The following is a 20,670-nucleotide window of genomic DNA, read 5'->3' as shown; positions in this document are numbered from 1 at the left end:
TGGACTGTCCAGCAAAGGTTAGCAGGTCGAATACTTCGAAGTCACAATCACCCTCTTCTTGTAAAAGTTTAATGAAAATGTACTCTACAATATAGTATTGAGTAAATTTTCAGTTTAATATTAAACTGTCTCTCTCTCTCTCTCTCTATATATATATATATATATATAAGAACTGAATACAATTGCAATGATTTTTTTGATTAACTGTAATAATTACTATTTATTAACTACTGGCAGAACTATCCAGATATCAGTCCATGGACTAAAATATAAATAATGCTGTGTCTTATCATGAACAAGAACACTGGACTTCAGTTCCCTCTCTTCATCATTAAGTAGTAATCTTAGAGATATAGTTTTTCTACACTCAACACAAGCGCATTTTATGGGCAATAAGGATTGTGTTAGCTTGGAATGCTGACTTCAAAAGATCGGAGGTAAAAGATTCTGTGAAAAACTAGGTTTATCAACAGGTTTCACAAAGTCCATTAAAAAAAAACTAGTGTTTAATGCCTTGAAATTCTGGATAAGACCCACCACAGCATATCTTGCTTATTGCTAGCAAGTCTGTCAGAAGTATGTGACCTACACAATGATCTGGGGGTGAAATGTAATCACTTAAAATTAAACTCGATCAACAAACCTACTAGCTAGCATCTCACCATCACCTCATCGTCTTAATCTCTAAGATGACTGAATCACGACATAAATGAATGATTTAGGTTTAAAGGTAGAGTTCCTGATGTGATTGCTTTCAAAAATACTAAAACTGATGCTGAGAGAAACTGGGACAAAGATTTTTAGGGAGAAATTAGAGCAGAGAAATTATATTAAACCAACCAAAACTGTGGTCAGACAACACAAATTCAGAAGTTATTAATACATTATTAATAAATACTAGTTGTTTTAGTGAAATAACGAAGGGTAATATCATTATCACCATCATTGAACATCTGTTGGTCTGGGTTGAGGGGTTGACAGGAGCTGGCAAGCGAGAGGACTGCACCAAGCTCCAGTGTATGTTTTAGCAAGATTTCTATGGCTGGGATGCTCTTCCTGTCACCAACCACTTTACAGAGTGTACTGTGCTTTTTGCATGGCACCAGCACTAGTGAGGTGACCAAGTAACTTGCAAGACAAGACCCCCTTCAACTGAGGGGCTGGTGGTGATATTGAGAGAGGTGGTTCTATGCCAGGTGCTGAGAAGCTAAAGTATGACAGAAGGACAGAAAGAGGTTTTCTTGCTGTAGAGAGATACATGGTTATCCCAATTGGAAAAGAATCAATGGTGGTGAAGATGTTTCAGGGAACAGTCTCAAATTACAGAAAGGGGACAAGTAGAAATATAATGTAACTTATGTAACTCAAATTATTTACTACTGTAACAAAGTAAATTATGACTTTTTTAAAAAACTAAAGCCTTATTCATTTATAGATAGTGACCTAAGGTTGGAATATACGACAGATGCTGAAATGCTTCATAAATTTATGTTTAAAACTATTATATAAATAAGGGCAGCGGTGGCTGTATGAGTAAGAAGCTTGCTGCTCAACCATGTAGTCTCAGGTTCAGTTCCACTATACAGTACCTTGGGCAAGTATTTTCTACTATTGCCAGAGGCTGACCAGAGCCTTGCGAGTAGATTTGAGAGAAGGATACTGGAAGAAGTCCACTGCCCATGCACATGCACATGTGTGTGTGTAGCCTTGTCTTGACATCACATGATGGCTGTAAATCAGCATTATCGTCACACAGACAATGCTGTTTGTTTCCAGTCTTCTGTGAACCACATGTCTGGTCACAGGGTAATACTACCTTACTAGGAAACAAGTGAAGGTTGGTGACAGGAAGGGCATCCAGCGGGAGAAAATCTGCCTCAGTAGTAAATTCTGTCTGACCCATGCAAATATGGAAACGGGGACATCAAATGATGATGATGATGATGAGGAGGAGGAGGAGGAGAGATAAGACGATAGGAGGAAAATGGCAACAGAACTTGTGTCCAATACAGAATTTTCATATATCACTGGCGACCAAGAACTGATATTCACCAAACTTAAAAATATAGACATTATTACATTATAAACAATACATGAAGATATACAGTGCAGCAAATATGGAAGACAACTGTTGAATGAACTTTAAGAAAAGACAATGATTAAAAAAAAAAGGTGTGTGTGTGTGGGGGGGGTATTAGGGGTACGTATGAAATGAATCAGGAATCAAGGGGTTTACTTGTAAGTTGCTCTTACAAGTTTGTGTGTTTGTTATTCTGAATCAAGCCTGCTCTGTATACTATGACCAGTATTTGAAAGGAAAATAAAAAAACATATTTGAACTACATGAATACGAGAGATCCAAGCAGATCATCAGACAACTGGTTTCATAGGCACTAACAGACATCTATGAATGTGTTCGTTGCTTTCTTTTTGATATTTGATATCTTTTTTGTTTTTAAATGAAAGGGTAACCGAGGATTTTGTTTTGTTGATCTTTTTTTCTTTACTTACTGGGGAATAATAATAATAATAATAATAATAATAATAATAATAATAAAAATAAAAATAATAATGATGATGATGATAATAACATAAGGGAGCAAAGGAGAAGAATTAAGACTCGAATGCCTCAAATTTTATTTAAAAAAAAAGCTAGAAATGAATGACTTGTTTGCCAGTGATGAGGGAGTGAAACTGTGTGCATGTATGTATGTATGTATGTGTGTGTGTATATATATATATATAATATATATATATATATATGTAGAGCAGTAGATGTCAGTCATAGTCGGATGAAAACATTTACCTTTAGAAATATTTATTTTACAAATGATATACAGCAAACCTATTCAGACTATTGTATTAAGAAATGAATGTATGAAAATAATTCTCTTTCGATGAAATCATGGTGTAAATCTTTGTGTAGAAATTACCATAGAAATATTTGTAAATTATCATCATAAAATGCATCTTTGCAATGTATTGAGTACGCCTGATTGTTGAAGAAAAAAAAAATTCTATTCAGAAAGACATTGAAATTTAGTTATTATATTGTCAGATTTTTAAATGACAATGAAGTTATAAATAAAAATTTTGTTTGTCTGTTGGTTTATGCTAATCCAACATTAAAAACATTTACATTTTATATAAAAATTTCCCATCGTTTTTGTGGGTTATTTTTTAAATAATTTTCTTCTTCAGAGAAATAAAGAATATGAGATACTGAGAGAAATAAAACAGAACCACAAATTTATGGTATGAGAAACTTATTAGAACTGAAAGCTAAAAGAGCAGGAGAAGAGTAGAGAAATAAATGATAATTAAATATCAAATATTTATATATTTTTGATATCACACAAGAAACATGAAACTAAGTAAATAGTTTCAATATGAAAAAATAGAGCATTAGGTGGGTAGAAACATGATAAATGAAATTAATTAAAAGAAAACGGTAATTACCCTACTTTACAGATCCTGCTCTCAAACTGCAAGTTTTTAAGGAGGATAATTTAAAGTAAGGAGAAGGGCAGTTTAGCTTTGGTAAAACAGATAATAAAGCTATCTTCCAGAACTTGTTCAGGTGTATTGATAAGAATTAAATCAGAATGACTAAAAGGTAAAAAAAAAAGGGGGGGGGGGGGGGTGTGTGTGCTAAAAATCTAAGTAGAAAATTCAGGGACTGGAAAGAATGGTATCTAAAAACAAAATTGGTAGCATAACCAGTTGTAGAAGTAGTAACAGTAGAAAAAAAAAAAAAAATAATCCTTCCTACTTTAGGCACAAAGCCTCAAATTTTGCAGGTGGGAGCTACTTAATTGCGTAGACCTCAGTACTTTACTGGTACCTATTTTATCAACCCTGAAGGGATGAAAGGTAAAGGTGATCTGGGCGATATTTGAACTAAAAAATGTAGGGAGCCGGGAGAAATGCTGTAAGTATTTCATCCAACACAATAACAATTCTGCCAGCTCGCTACAGTAGTAGTAGTAGTAATAATAATAATAGTAGCATATTTAATGTGATGATGATGACAATGATGATTGTAGGTTTGACTATAAACAGCAAAGGCTCATTCCTAGAATGCAAAGAATCCAAATTTCGATTGTGTTGTATATCAAAAGGCTGGTGGTATCTGTTGTTGGAGATCAAGGAGAATTAAACATTCGATGTTGGTACATTTTCTAAGAACTTCTCTTGTGACAACATTACCTACAATGGACAACAGAGAATAAACATTAAAAAACTTCACAAGGGAAATAGTTGAAGCTGGTTAAACTATAACAACACCAGTAGTAGTAGTAGTATTAGTAGTGCCAGCAGGCGATTATTTTATATTAATTTCAAAGGAAAAAAAAAAAAATTTAAATACAACTCTTAAAACAAAAATCACAAAAAATAATCAAAAACACAACACAAAAAAAAACCATTCTCCCTTCACCTTTAATTATGGCACCAAAAACCGGAAATGTTAAAGAAAAAATGTTATAGAATTGTGACTATTCCTGATATGATGTTTCTTTTATTTAATGCTGAACAAATGTAAAAAACACCCATGGTGGCACCGGATAAAAAGTACTTGTGCCAACACCACTGAAAAAGCACCTGTGCTGGTACCACATAAAAAAGGAGCCAGTATACTCTGTGAAGTGGTTGGTTTTAGGAAGGGCATCCAGCAATAGAAACTGTGCCAAAACAGACAATTGGAGCTTGGTACAACACTCTGGCTTGCCAGCTCTTGTCAAACCGTGTAACCCATGATGGCATAGAAGACAGACATTAAATGATGGTGAAACCTGTGACATAAGAGTAGGTAACTGAACATTCTAGAGAGACACACAGGTCCAGCATTCAAGTTTCAAATCTGATAGGTAGCTGGTATATAATATTTATTTCTTTACTGCCCACAGGGGGCTAAACACAGAGGGGACAAACAAGGACAGACAAACGGATTAAGTCGATTACATCGACCCCAGTACGCAACTGGTACTTAATTTATCGACCCCGAAAAGATGAAAGGCTAAGTCGACCTTGGCGAAATTTGAACTCAGTACGTAGCAGCAGACAAAATATCGGTAAGCATTTCGCCCGGTGTGCTAACGATTCTGCCAGCTCACCACCCTGCTGGTATATAATATTATCAGCAGTCAGGACAGATTAAATTTAGTCTTTTCTCTGATGTACCAGAAAGGAGGTCTTGGAATGAGAAAATTGGTGCAGCTGTTTGAATGCTGCTGATTTGGCATGGTTGACCCTGTTTTTGACAATAGCTTTCAGCACTGGAGGCAAACATAATACACACAAGTACACATGCACAGAAATATTCGCATAAATAGTGTGAAAGAGATAGATTATAATATATAAATTGAACACAATTGATAAAACCCTTTCCCTTTTATACACATGGAGAAATTAACTGGTGCTCCATCAGTTATGCTGATGATGGTTCCAGCCAATCTGATCAACAGAACAGCCAACTCGTGAAATTAATGTGCAAGTGGCTGGGCAATCCACAGATATGCGTACCCATAACATAATTTTCCGGGAGATTCAGTGTGACTTCTTACCACATAGCCACGCCTGTGTTCATGTCTAGATTAATTGGAAAAAATAGTAATGAAATGATTTAGTGTTGGAGTAAATGTGATGGAATGTCACTAATGAGTCTCAGTGTTGGTCAATAAGTGTGTGTGCACCTTGGGGGTGCAGAGAGCACCATACGAGTGTGATCGTTGACAGAGCGGCTAACCGGCTTCTGTGCCAGTGGCACATAAAAGGCACCATTCAGGTGTGATCGTTATCAGCGTCGCCTTACTGGCACTTGTGCTCATGCTAGCAGGGTGCTAAGAACACCATCCGAGCATGATCATTGCCAAAGTGGCTAACTGGCCTCCGTGTCAGTGGCACGTAAAAGGCACCATTCGAGCATGACCGTTACCAGTGTCGCCTTACTGGTACCTGTGCCGGTGGCATGTGTAAAAAGACTTGAGTGAGGTCGTTGCTAGTACCACCTGACTGGCCCCATGCCGGTGGTACGTAAAAGCACCCACTACACTCTCGGAGTGGTTGGCGTTAGAAAGGGCATCAAGCTGTAGAAACTGCCAGATCAAGATTGGTACCTGGTGCAGCCATCTGGTTTGCCAGCCCTCAGTCAAAACCGTCCAACCCATGCTAGTATGGAAAGCGGACGTTAAATAATGATGAGTTTTGTAGATGGTCTCTAGATGAGGATAAAGTGGTTTGAAGTAATCAGACAAGTGAAAGATATAAAGTTTTAATTCTCATAGAAATCAAGTATTAAAATATAAATTAGTTTGGTATCTGTGAAGTTGTGTGTTAGCCGTGAACCACAAAGAAATAAAAAGAAAAGAAAAAGAAAAAAAAAGCTTCAATAGCCAAAGAATCTGGTGCCGATACCAAATATTAGTTGGAGATTTGTGACCAAAAACAAGTTAGTAGCTTGATGACTTTTTAGAGGTTTTTCAATAATATCAAACATTTAGGTAATAGAAAATGTGGAAAAAAATCACAAACAAACCCTGCAAAAGCAATATCCACTAAAAGGAGCCAGCAAAAATATATCAGAATATATATGAGAAATTACTTTCACATTTGTGGAGGAAATTGGTTAAATTTCAGTTAGCAGCTGTGAACTTGTTAGAAATATAGCCAGGACGAAAAAAAAAAAAAAGGAAGAAAAACCATCACCCCACTAAGTAACACAATTTGCAGTTGAGATCATTGGCTTAAGATTTTTTTTATGTGTCCTAATGACAGATCCTCTCATGTATAAAATTCACTAACCTTTTTTATAGTTGAGCATGCTTTTCATTTTAAGATCTGGAACAAGTAAAAAAGGTGTGCTTAAAGCCTTTCTAGTGGTATTATGCGTTACGCTGACCTTAATCCTTCAAAGATAACACAACAGATACTTAAACCTGACAGCTTAATCAGATACAAAACATTGAGATATTGTAATAATAACTGTTTCTACTATAGGTACAAGGCCTGAAGGGAGGGGGTGGAGGCTAGTTGATTACCTCAACCCCAGTATTTAACAGGTACTTATTCCATTGATCACGAAAAGATGAAAGGCAAAGTTAACCTCAGCTGAATTTGAACTCAGGACATTAAGCTGGAAGAAATGCTGCTAAGCATATTGTCCAGCATGCTACTGATTCTGCCAGCTCACTGCCTTTTATAATAATAATAATAATAATAATGATGATTTCAAATTTTTGCCACATGGGTAGCTTGAGGGAAGGGATTAAGTCGATTACATTGATACCAGTGTGTAACTGGTATTTATTTAATTGACCTCAAAAGGACGAAAGGCAAAGTTGACCTCAGAACGTAGCAGCAGATGGAATACCGCTAAGCATTTCACCTGTCATGTTAACGATTCTGCCAGCTTGCCGTCTTACTATATAATAATAATAATAATAATAATAATAATAATAATAATATAATAAAAATGATGATGGACACTCCTACTGATTTTGATGTATGAGTGTTTGAAGGAGAGGATTTAAAGAAAAAAAAACTTCAAAAATAAAAGAACTAAAGAGGTTGCATCTATTTGCGATGGACACATATGAATGTAATTTGAATCCAGGTATGGATTTTGCCTGGGATTGGGCAAATGTGTCTGTTGAGTGATACTTTATCTTATAAACCTTGGAGGAACAAAAGGAAAACTTGACTAAGGCAGGATTTCGAAGGAAAAGAGCAAGAAGAAATGCTCAAAGACAATTTGACAGACACACTGACAATTCTGCTAACCCACTGCCCTTCTGATTGAGACATGATGATGATGATGATAACAACAACAATGAAGGTTTCAAATTTTGGCACAAGGTCAGCAAAATCAAGGGACAGGGCAAGTTGATTACTTTGACTCCAATGTTCAACGGGTACTTATTTTATCAATCCCTGAGAGGATGAAAAGCAGAGTCAACCTTGGAGGAATTTGAACTCAGAACATAAAGACAGACGAAATGCCACTAAACATTTTGCCTGACATGCTAATGATTCTGCCAGCTTGCAGCCTTAATAATAACAACAACAACAATAATGATGATGATAATGATAATAATAATAATAAATAATAACAACTGTTTGTAATTTAGGCACCAAACCAGTAATTTTGAAGGAAGGGGATTAATCAATGCTAGCAACCCCCAGTACTTGACTGTTACTTTATTTTATCAACCCTGAAGGAATGAAAGGCAGCATCGACCTTCACAGGATTTGAACTTAGAATACAAAGGGTCAGAAGAAATATTGCAAAGTACTTTTCTCAGTGTTTTAACGCTTCTGCCAATCCACAATCCTGAACTAAACATTAAAGGATTTAAGAGAAGAAGCTTATGAAGATATATAACAGTATGTAGCGGACAATAATAAATATTGTGAGTTAAAGGGTATGTTTTCAACTTCTTTACTCTTAACAAAAGCTTCAGTATAGTGACTAGAGTTGTAACTCATTACCAAGGTTAGGGTTTCAAATCAGTACTGAGAATAGCAAAATGGGGTCAATAAATCTAAAATGAGATGGAAATTTCCAAATACCAAATCAGTTGCTACCATACTTACTTGTGTATATATCATACCCCTAATCTAGTGTTAACCCTTTCGTTACCAACCCGGTTGAAACCGGCTCTGGCTCTGAGTACAAATGTCTTGTTTTCATAAGTTTTGAATTAAAATCTTCCACCAAACCTTAGTCACAATTTATGTTCCTAACACTAACTGAATGATATCTAAGTTATTTGACTAAATTCTTTGTTATATTTAAAGTAATTGAAAGGAACACAGAACATCTCAAAATAAATACAGTAACGAAAGGGTTAAAATATATAATAGAGAAACAATTCTTAGCTCTTTTGATATCCACCTGGCCAAAACTGGCTCTGGCTCTGTAGTACAAATGTCTTGTTTTCATAAGTTTTGAATTAAAACCTTCCACTAAACCTTAGTCACAATTTATGTTCCTAAAACTAGCTTAATGATAATGAAATTATTTTACTAAATTCTTTGTTCTATTTAAAGTAATTGAAAGAAACACAGAGAATCGCAAAATAAATAGAGTAACGAAAGGGTTAAAGAGCATGTTTTCAACTTCTTTACTCTTAACGAAAGCTTCAGTATAGTGACTAGAGTTCTAACTCATTACCAAGGTTAGGGTTTCAAATCAGTACTGAGAATAACAAAATGGGGTCTGTAAATCTAAAATGAGATGAAAATTTCCAAATACCAAATCAGTTGCTAGATGTACAGGAATGAAATAATTGTTTTAGTAATATGCTACCATATTTACTTGTTTATATATCATACCCCTAATCTAGTGTTAACCCTTTTGTTACCAACCTTGCTAAAACTGGCTCTGGCTCTGAGTACAAATGTCTTGTTCTGAATTAAAATCTTCCACCAAAGCTTAGTCACAATTTATGTTCCTAACACGAGCTGAATAATAACTAAGTTATTTGACTAAACTCTTTGTTATATTTAAAGTAAATGAAAGAAACACAGAACATCTCAAAATAAATACAGTAATGAAAGGGTTAAAATATATAATAGAGAAACAATTCTTAGCTCTTTTGATATCAACCCGGCTGTGGCTCTGTAGTACAAATGTGTTTTTCATAAGTTTTGAATTAAAACCTTCCACTAAACCTTAGTCACAATTTAGGTTCCTAACACAAGCTGAATGATAATGAAATTATTTTACTAAATTCTTTGTTATATTTAAAGTAATTGAAAGAAACACAGAGAATCGCAAAATAAATAGAGTAACGAAAGGGTTAAAGAGCATGTTTTCAACTTCTTTACTCTTAACAAAAGCTTCAGTTTAGTGACTACTAATGCCAGGGTTTCAAATCAGTACTGAGAATAACAAAATGTGACCTATAAATCTAAATTTCCAAATACCAAATCAGTTGCTAGATGTATAGGAATGAAATAATTTTTTTATTAATATGCTACCATACTTACTTGTGTATATATAATACCCCTAATCTAATGTTAAATCTTGGTATAAAATTTTTTCCTTTCATAGTTTCAGCTTCACCCCATGTACAAGTCACACCACCAGTTTTTTTTTTTTTTTCAGTTTCAACCAAGTATAAAGTGTCTTATACACAAGTAAATACAGTAGTTTTACTGTGATATGCTAAATTTGTTGAGAGGAGTTGAGTTGTCAGTATGTAGGTAATAACCATCATTCTTATTTTCAAATTGAACATCTAATGCTTCTAGTAAAAGAACTAAAAAAAAATAAAAGATGTATCACAACAACTTCCATCCATTCCTCCCTTATAGTCAATTATCAAGTCAAATGACCAAACTGAAGCAACTAATCCTCTATTGATTACATTTGCTTGCAATAAGGACACATTGGTTCTGTCATGCAAACTAACAGTTAACAGAAATAAGCGTTACATACCGTTAATGAACTGATTTCTTTCGACACTGCTCCAATCTCTTTTGCAGCAATTTCATCTCGCTTTAATGAATGGAAAAATTAAATAAACAAAACAAAATAAGCATAAAAGTTATTTCAATAAATACGAAGAGGAAAGTGTAAGTTTTAATAACTAAGCAGTACATAAAGTTCATTTATTTCTTATTTCAGTCATTTGACTGTGGCTATGCTGGAGCACCACCTTTAATCAAGCAAATCGACCCCAGGACTTATTCTATTGGTCTCTTTTGCTGAACCGCTAAGTTATGGGGACATAAACACACCAGCATCAGTTGTCAAGCGATGTTGGGGGGACAAACACAGACTCACAAACATACACACGTAGGGCTTCTTTCAGTTTCTGTCTACCAAATCCACTCACAAAGCTTTGGTCTGCCCGAGGCTATAGTAGAAGACACTTGCCCAAGGTGCCACGCAGTGGGACTGAACTCGGAACGATGTGGTTCGTAAGCAAGCTACTTACCATACAGCCACTCCTATGCCTGTTTGTTTAAGATGTTTTTTTTTTATGCTAGCATGGGTTGGATGAAAATTTGTTGTTGAGGTTTTATTTTATGGTCAGATTACTTTGCTCTCACTAATCCTTACTTGCTTTTCGAGAAAAGGATATCACTTGTCTCTGAAAGCATTAGGGCCATAGCGTGATTTCTTAACAAGGAATGCCAACATAGCATCACAGATTTTTCCCAACTGTTTTTCAAGATATATTATCAACATATATGTGCATGCACGCACACACACAGATTCTCAATAGAATATGTAAAATCACAGGAATCAAACTTAAATACATCTGAAAATTTAACTGGCCCATATCTGTGCATAAATGAAACTAATATTGATTTACAGGCTGAGAAAATCGTTATCGGTAAAATAATATATGTAATTCTAGATTACATCATATTTGGCATATTGAGTTTTTGAGTTCATCGCTTACATATGATCTGCTCTAGTTGCACAAAAATATTTAAGATCTATAAGACTTGATAATAAGTTACAAACTATGCATTTATATTGAGCAAATGGAAATAATTTTTCAAATTTCAGAAGCAATGTTTCATAAATAATAATGACTTTTTTATTTTGGTACAACGCCAGCAATTTACTGGGAGGAGGTTAGTTGATTATATCAACCCCAGTGCTCAACTGGTACTTATTTATCAACCCCCAAAAGGATAGAAGGCAAAGTTGACCTTGGTGGAATTAGAACCCAGAACGTGAAGACAGGCAAAATGCCGTTAAGCATTTTGCCTGGCATGCTAGTAATTCTGCCAGCTCTCGCCTTTGTTTCATACATAATAGTAATAATAATAATAATAATCCTTTCTACTGAAAATACAAGTCCTCAAATTTGGGGGAAGGGATTAAGTTGATTAGATCAACCTCAGTGTGTGACTGGTACTTATTTAATCAATGAAAGGCAATGTCAACCTCAGTGGCATTTGAACTCAAAACATGAAGATAGGTGACATACCACTAAGCATTTTATCCAGCGTGCTAATGATTCTGCCAGCTCACTGCCTTCATCATCACTATCGTTTAACATCCGCTTTCCATGCTAGCATGGGTTGGACGATTTGACCGAGGTCTGGCGAACCAGATGGCTGCACCAGACTCCAATCTGATCTGGCAGAGTTTCTACAACTGGATGCCTTTCCTAACACCAACCACTCCGAGAGTGTAGTGGGTGCATTTACGTGCCACCGGCACGAGGGCCAGTCAGGTGGTACTGGCAATAGCCACACTCAGATGGTGCTTTTTATGTGCCACCTGCACAGGAGCCAATAATAATAATAATAATAAAGATTAATTAATGAAACACAAACCTCTTTTATACTTCCGTTATTGTGTTGACAAGACATCAATTTATTAAACATATGGTCAGTACCGTTTACTGAAGATGGATTTTTAATTGGACAGATAAAGCTTTCCGTCTGACTTTCAGACTTGCTTCGTTTATGCCCAAACAGCAGAAAGTTATTTCGTCGCTGGAAAATAAAGAAATATAAAACAACAAAATTTTAATTAGAATAATTTTCTTTTAAAATGACTTTGTGATATAAGATATATTTTTAGAAATGCTGATATCAATGGCAACTTCTTAGAGATCAATAATATTCAATTAAAAACACATTATTATTTCACAGTGCAAATGCTGTGATTTATCTGTGTAAGTAACGACCGGTAAGAGCATTCATAGGAATTTGAAGAATATTTTAATTAAAGTCAAAAAATTTAACTACTCACTTTTACTTTAGAATTAGGAAAGAGAGGTTGGTAGTCAGCAGAAGTTTCAAATTCCCTTTTCTTGTGTTGCATTTCGTTGCCAATAAGTGCAACAAAGTGTGTGCTGAGATGTCGTCTGAGAAGAGATTTGTTGCCAGGAATGGATAATACCTGAGAGAAGAGCTCAGCATTGAAACGAGGCTCTAGCACCTGGATGAAAAGCAGAGGAAGAAGAATGTAATGCTAGGTACACTATATTTGGAAGAAAGAAAGATCGGAAAAAAAAAGGTGGGATTGTCACAGCTGGAATGCCTTTGTTTATATATCCACTGAATCAAACCAGATCTCAGACAAGAAAATAAACAATATATAAGTTCAATTGCTCCCAAGTATTTTATTAACCAAAAAAAAAAAAAAGACAGCAGGAGATATTACAAGAAAAGTCATTAAGTATTGAACTAATTCTTGACAGAACATCAATTATTTAGGCCATTGAGATATATAATTTATATGTCCTTGATGAATAAAAAGACAAAATAGTTTAATAGTGTTGGTGAGATTTACATCTACCAAAATTAAGTACACTAAAATGAGCTTGTTTATATCAGAAAAATCTATATAATATATTTGGGCCATTTAATCTAAAAATTAAATATCACCATACAGCCAGTACTGCTCTATTGTTTGGGTTCACAAATAACTTAAAACAAATTACACCAAGGTGCAGGCATGGCTGTGTGGTAAGAAGCTTGCTTCCCAACCACATGGTTCCAGGTTCAGTCCTGCTGCGTAGCATCTTGGTCAAATATCTTCAAGTATAGCCTTGGACTGACCAAAGCCTTGTGAGTGGATTTGATAGACAGAAACTGAAAGAAGCCCATTGTGTGTGTGTGTGTATATATATATATATATTTATTTATGTGTGTGTATTTGCATCTGTGTTTGTCCCCACTGCTATTGCTTGACAACCTATGTTAGTGTGTTTATGTCCCTGTAACTTAGTAGTTCGGCAGAAAAGACTGATAGAATAGGCACCAAGCTTACAGAGAATAAGTCTAGGGGATCGATTTCTTTGACTAAAAGGCAGTACTCCAGCATGGCAACAGTCAAATGACTGAAACAAGTAAAAGAATAATGGCTATAAAATATGCTAGTCTCCTTCCACCTTTGAAAATTGACCTCTCCTTGAATCTGTGTTTCTTTATGATTATAGAAATCTGCAAATATTTTAAGCATAAATGGTACTTATAAAGCCTTGATATAAATACATCTCTATGAACGATGTATTCACTAATGCTCTCCCATCGCTAACAGCCTCATGGTAAAATTTCATGGTTGTCTCCCTTGGTTCATTATGTCAAATATGCAAGCAGTTCTCGACCATTTTTAAGACTACGGATCACGTGGATCCCAATTTTACTCGGAGGGACTCTTAAAGCCATTTGATATTTTAAAATCTCATTATACTTTTGTAATTAAATATTATTCGGATTTATATATATATAAAAAAAAATTATTCAAATACTTTATGTATTGCAAAAAGTATAACTGTTTTACTGCACATGATTTTTAACAACAAAATCTGATATGGACCCTGGAGGAGAATTAGTGACATAGCAGGTATTTTTTTATAGTAATTCATATATTACTCAGTGCTTATTCATGAAAAACTTATACCTCTAGCCCAGTGGTTCCCAGCCTTTTCACAACCAAGGACACTGTTTATTTAAATGAGTTTTCCCAGGGACCCCTTTTAATATGCTTATCCTTATGTCTATGTATGTATACATATACATATATATATATTTGAGACCCCCTTCGGTCATGACTGACCATGGGATTGCACCTAGAAAGTTACCCTCCCAGGCACAAGTCCGGGCAAGGTTGTTTATGGAAGACCAGCAGTCGCCCATGCATACCGGACTCCCCCCTCCACACCACCAGTGTTATCCAAGGGAAAAGCAAAAGGGCTGATACAGCTTGGCACCTGTGACGTCACAATGTGAAATAAAGTGTCTTGCTCAAGAACACAACACGCAGCCCAGTCCGGGATTCAAACTCACAACCTCACGATTGTAAGCTCGACGCTCTAACCACTGAGTCATGCACTTTACACACACAGATATATATGAAATTTTGAATTTAGTTCCCAGACCCCCAGTACTACCTTTGCAGACCACTGGTTGGGAACTGCTGCTGTAGTCTTTCTAAGATCTTAGTGTCATAGTTTGCACTAACTTTGATTATGAAGGTCCAATCAGGTTGAAACAAGTTATCAGTAGAGTCATCACTGCACTATTAAATATCAAACTCATTTTCCACAAGTCATTCAATTTTAATTAAAATTTTTATTCTATTTTAATTTTAATTAAGATTTTGGGGTTGTTTCCTCTGTGGTATATTTTTTTGCTGGGATTAGTTATTTATTCTTTCATCATAACTTTCTCTCACTCTTTCTTCCTGTTTCTATTATTCTCTAGAAAAATGCAGACACCGTGGTGATCTCATTCTTGCTCACAACATCATAAGCGGAAAGTGTAACCTCTCAAAAGAGCTGTTCTTCACTCCTGCTTCAGAGCGTCGGCTGCGGGGTCATTCCGAAAAGCTCTATCTGCAACGATTTCATCTCAATCGAAGGAGAGGGGCTTTCTCCGTCCAGGTTGCGGATCCGTGGAATAAGCTGCTGGACGAGATAGTGAAGATGCCGACGACCGCTCGGTTCAAAGTCTCCCTTGACCACAAATGGCCTGAACTCTTTGCATGAACACCACCTTGTACATAACTCCATGTCCCCCTACATGGCCTTGCTTTTTGCTTTTTGAGCCAAAAAATTAACTAATTAACTAACTAACTAACTACTCGTATTTCAAAGGGCCAGCCCTGTAACACTCTGTGTCACGCTGAATCTCTTCGAGAACTATGTTAAGGGTACATGTGTCTGTGGAGTGCTCAGCCACTTGGACGTTAATTTCACAAGCAGGCTGTTCCGTTGATCGGATCAACTAGAAACCTTGTCGTCGTAACCGACGGAGTGCCACGGTTATGTTAATATTTGTTTTAGTTTTAATTAACTTGGCGCTTAATACAACATGAAAACGTTTGAGATTATGTCATAGTTGTAAACGAGTCTCACCGTCACACAAGCAGTGTCCTTTCTTTCCAATCTTCCATGGAAAGATGTTTGATCATGAGAAAATATTACCTTATTTGGAAACAAGTGATGGTTATTGACAGAAAGGACTTCTAGCCATGGGAAAACGGACATTAAATGTTGATTCTCTAATCTGTTTGCTTTACAGTTGACAGAATGACCATCAGAATGTACAATACATACAACAGGATCAGTGACAATATAAGATGCAGACACTGGAACTGGATCAGACACATCCTCAGATAAGATCCAGAAAGCAAAGGGCTATTGAGAAGGAAAGGAGACAAAAAAGGGTCGTGAAGCTGGAATGAGGCCAGAACAGTGACAGGAAACAGCTGGTTGGAGATCATGTAGCAACATTATTTACCTCATGGTACTATCACAATACAATTAATGATACAATTAGATTAAGCAAATGGGAAATTCCCATTTAACCAAAATACATCTACCCCTGCCCCCCTAATTCAAATTGTATGGAGATTACTTACTATTAGTGCTCCGTGCACTCCACTTCCTCGTAGATTAGGAGCATATTCAGAAAGGTCAATAGTACGCAGCCATTCCATTACTCTGTGATTTGACCACAGAATAACTTCACCTGGGATATTCTGTTTATTAACCTTTATAAAAAAATAAATAAAAATAAAAACAAATCATGAAGCATAATTCTATGCAATGAAATCAATAAAGTAGATTAAAACAGAAATGATCAAACAGTGATAATTCTATCTAATTTTGGTAAGGGGCCAGTAGATTTTGAGGGAAAGGGAAGTTGATTACATTCACATCAGTTTTCAAGTAGTACTTCTTTTAACAACCTTGAAAGGATGAAAGGTAAAGTCAGCCTAGGTGGCATTTGAACTGAGAAAGTAAAACTGGAAGAAATGTAAACTAAGCATTTTGTCTGGAACGTTAACAATTCTGCCAGCTTGCTGCTTTATCAAACAGGAATAATATCAATGGTTCACTGCCGAACTCAAAATGATCTAAAACCTCAAAAAAGCTTACACAGTCATCTTAGTGATGAAAGCAATAGTGTGGCCCATAGTAAAATTTCAAATAAATTACAATATTTGATGGCCCATAAGATGCACTCTTCTTCCACAAAAAATGTCTCAAAAAACCACCCCCAAAACCCCCCACCTCATGTCCTATATCAAAGGTGGACCTCCCATAAGCTAATTTTGGTCTTTAATGCACTAATATCTTTGATCCTGAATATGTGCTGCTGAAATTGTGTTGTGTTTAACCCTTTTGTTACTGTATTTATTTTGAGATGCTCTGTGTTTCTCTAAATTATTTTAGGTATAACAAAGAATTTAGTAAAATGACTTATTTATCATTAAGCTAGGGTCAGGAACATTAATTGTGACTAAAGTTTGGTGGAAGATTTTAATTCAAAACTTATGGAAACAAGACATTTGTACTACAGAGCCAGAGCCGGTTTCAGCTGGGTTGATAACGAAAGGGTTAATATACCAATGCATCTTTTATGCCATCAAATACAGTAAATGAGAATATTCAAAACACTGTTTAGACTTCTCATCTGAATTCATGAGAGTATTTTAAGTTAGAATTTGCATTAAGAGACACACTAAAAACAACATTAAACTACATTTTACAATCATGATTGAGAGAGAGAAAGAGAGATATGAGGTATGCTTAATTCTTCTATATATATCTTGTCTTGTCTTGAGACAGCATTCACCGGGGGTGGATTGAGCTGGCTTCATTCATCCTCAATGCTGCATCTCTCACAAATGCCAACCAGGCCTGGTGATTTGAGGCTAACAACTGTGTGATCTCCAACCACTCTTTATTCCAGCGGCGAACGCTGTAGACATGGGGGCCTAGGTTGGGTTCCAGATCAGCCTTGACTATCATCAGTCAGGTTTTTCGTTGTCCATCACATTGCTTTCGCCAACCCTGAAGGGGAGCTGGGGCAATTACTTCGTAGATGAATTCTCCTGGTTGACGACGGAGGGCATGACCCAGCTAACACAGACGTCTCATTAGGATGACTTGTCAGAGGAAGGTGATTCTGCACTGGTATCGCACTGAATTGTTGGAGACAAAGTGATGCCATCGGAAACGAAGGATGCAGCGTAGACAGAGGTGATCGAAGGATTCTAGTCGCTTAATATCCTGTACAATATATACGACTAGAATCCTATAAATATGTAATCAGTTATTTTAAACAGGAGCACTAGTTTGGTAGAAGTATGGCTGTTGAGTTAAGAAGTTTGCTAACCCCAGGATTTGAGATTCCATTCTACAGTGTAGCACCTTCAGCAAGTGATTTGTACCATAGCCTTGGGTTGGCCATTACCTTATGAGTTACAGCTGTTAAATGGAAACCATGTTGTAACTGGTCAGATAGTCTGTATTTGTTCTTGGGTATCTCTACTTAATCCTGTGCTCAATTGATGGTGGGTTGGTATCAAAAGAGTTAACAAATGAGATGTTCTGTGTTTCTCTCAATTATTTTAGATAAGAATTCTAATCAAAGAGTTTCACCGATTAGTAAATTGTATCAATGGTTAGTTGAAGTATCAAATGACACTGATGATGTTTGTTTGACAACAGCAGCTATTATTATAAGAACTTACTTCATCAGCTGAGGGTCTACGTTTAAGACACTGAGGGTTGAAATTGTGCATTCGTAATGTCTGGATAGCTCGTTTGATACTTATGTGATGCAATTCATTGGAGACTTTCAGTGCAAGTAAATCTTCCTGAAATACAGGAAAAAAAAAAAAAATTCAAATGAAATAATAATAAAAAAATGGAAGCCAGACATAGTCTTAATTGAGAAAGAAAACAAACTATGCTGGATCATAGACATAGCATGCCAAGCTAACAACAAGGTATGCGATGAGGAAGAAAGAAAAGTCGAGAGATATGACAAGTTAGCTTGGGAAGTTAAGCAGTTGTGGTCGATGAAAAAGGTGGTAGTAGTACCAATAATTGTCGGAGCCCTGGGAACAGTGAGCAAAAATCTCAAGAAATACGTGGAACAAATAGGAGCTGCAATAAGGGTGGAGCACTTGCAGAAAACAGCACCACTTGGAACCGCTCAAATATTTTACTACTACTACTATTATTATTACTATTATCATTTCTTAAATATAGCCACGAAACACGTGTCGTTATTCTACCTAATATATACGTTTTATTTATTATTTTTCACATTACTTAATCATTGTTATATGTTTTATCTTATATTTAATCTTTCTATATGTAATTTTTCTAAATGGTATAATTTAATTTTTCATTATTGAATTGATAAAAGGTGGTTTTTTTCTAATTTATATATATATATTATATATTGTGAAATTTGATTTAGTATTTCTAAATTGAATTTTTCCCTGTAAGTTTGGAATAATATTCCCTCATATTATTATGCTTTCTGGAAAACATTTAACCCTTTAGTGCTTAAACCGTCCATATCCGGACAAAATATTCTATATGTTTTATATTCAAACTGGCCATATCTAGCATCTCACACCTAACCTACATTGACATTCTAAAAATAAACAATCACATCATTGAAACCTCAAAGCTATAAGATAATGCTTGATTAATTCAAAACAATTTGAGTAAAAAAATATTACATTTAACAGAGTAATCTGAACACTAAAGGGTTAAAAAACAACAGCAAAATACAATTTTGTTTATTTCCAAGCATTAAATGGTAAAATAATGTTTATAATAAATTGAAAATTACTCACCACAGTCAAATAATGCAGCATGAGTCCATCAACTCGAGCCTCAAAGAAAGTGTCCTTGTACTGAGGAATTCCAATGTCATCCAACCATCCTGAAGCACACAAAATCATTAAGAGTGGTGGAACTATGAATTATATTTAATGATGTTAAATACCTTATATTCTGATCATTATATTCTCAGATTGCTACCTTCAAGACTTACCTTTTATCTTTTACTTGCTTCACTCATTGGACTGCAGCCATGCTGGAGCACCACATTGAAGGGCTCAGATGAACATATTCACCCCAGTAGTAATGTAGTTTTTTAAGCCAGGAACTTATTCTATTGCTGAACATAAGTCATAGGGATGTAAACAAACCAATACCTGTTCTCAAGCTGTGTGGGGACAAACATAAGACACAAAAACATACACACACATGGGACAGGCTTCCATATAGTTTCTGCCTACCAAATTTCCTTGTCTTGGGTCTAAAGTAGAAGACACTTGCACAAAGGGTCATACAGTAGGACTGAACCTGAAACCACATGGTTGAAAAGCAAGCTTCTTAACCACATGGTCGTGCTTGTGTCTACATGAAATACAAGTAAAATCAATAACCAAAGTAGATCATCTAATCTAGTTTTATTCTGGTAAATAATTCTTCAGAATTATAGAAATGAGTTTTGAGAAAATTTCATATTTCATAACAAGGCATGGCTGTGTGGTAAGATGTTTACTTCTCAATCACATGGTTATGGGTTCAGTCCCACTGCATGGCACCTTGGGCACTAAGCTGACCAAAGCCCTGTGGGTGGATTTGCTAGGTAGAAACTCAAAGAACCCAAATAGGGTGCGAGCTGGCAGAAACGTTAGCACACCGGCCGAAACGTTTAGCAGTATTTCGCCTGTCTTTACGTTCTGAGTTCAAATTCCGCCGAGGTCAACTTTGCCTTACTAGTTACACACTGGGATCGATGTAATCGACTTAATCCATTTGTCTTTCCTTGTTTGTCCCCTCTATGTTTAGCCCCTTGTGGGCAATAAAGAAATAAGAAACTCAAAGAACCCCACAGTGTGTGTGTGTGTGTGTGGTCTGTTCTACACCA

The 20,670-nt window shown here is 35.8% G+C and overlaps 1 protein-coding gene across 17 annotated transcripts in view; it reads right to left on the bottom strand.

The window, feature by feature from the left end:
- Positions 1 to 2,567: 2,567 nt before the first annotated feature.
- Positions 2,568 to 20,670, bottom strand: part of LOC115213920 (liprin-beta-1) — a 488,566-nt gene continuing 470,463 nt past the window's right edge. For 16 of the 17 annotated variants that reach the window (XM_036504513.1, XM_036504519.1, XM_036504521.1 and 13 more), the window contains 7 exons: positions 19,586 to 19,674; positions 18,464 to 18,589; positions 16,343 to 16,474; positions 12,725 to 12,913; positions 12,304 to 12,465; positions 10,442 to 10,501; positions 2,568 to 4,209 (listed from right to left, as the gene is read on the bottom strand). In XM_036504513.1, the coding sequence (XP_036360406.1) occupies positions 4,156 to 4,209; positions 10,442 to 10,501; positions 12,304 to 12,465; positions 12,725 to 12,913; positions 16,343 to 16,474; positions 18,464 to 18,589; positions 19,586 to 19,674 (812 nt within the window). In that variant the 3' untranslated portion in view covers positions 2,568 to 4,155. Of the gene's footprint in view, positions 4,210 to 6,801; positions 6,838 to 10,441; positions 10,502 to 12,303; positions 12,466 to 12,724; positions 12,914 to 16,342; positions 16,475 to 18,463; positions 18,590 to 19,585; positions 19,675 to 20,670 lie in introns of all 17 variants that reach the window. The other variant, XM_036504518.1, reaches the window with a different exon arrangement.

This window comes from Octopus sinensis, linkage group LG7 (genome assembly GCF_006345805.1).
Source record: "Octopus sinensis linkage group LG7, ASM634580v1, whole genome shotgun sequence".
Classification (NCBI taxonomy): Eukaryota; Metazoa; Mollusca; class Cephalopoda; order Octopoda; family Octopodidae; genus Octopus; species Octopus sinensis.
This window is presented reverse-complemented; position numbering and strand designations above follow the sequence as displayed.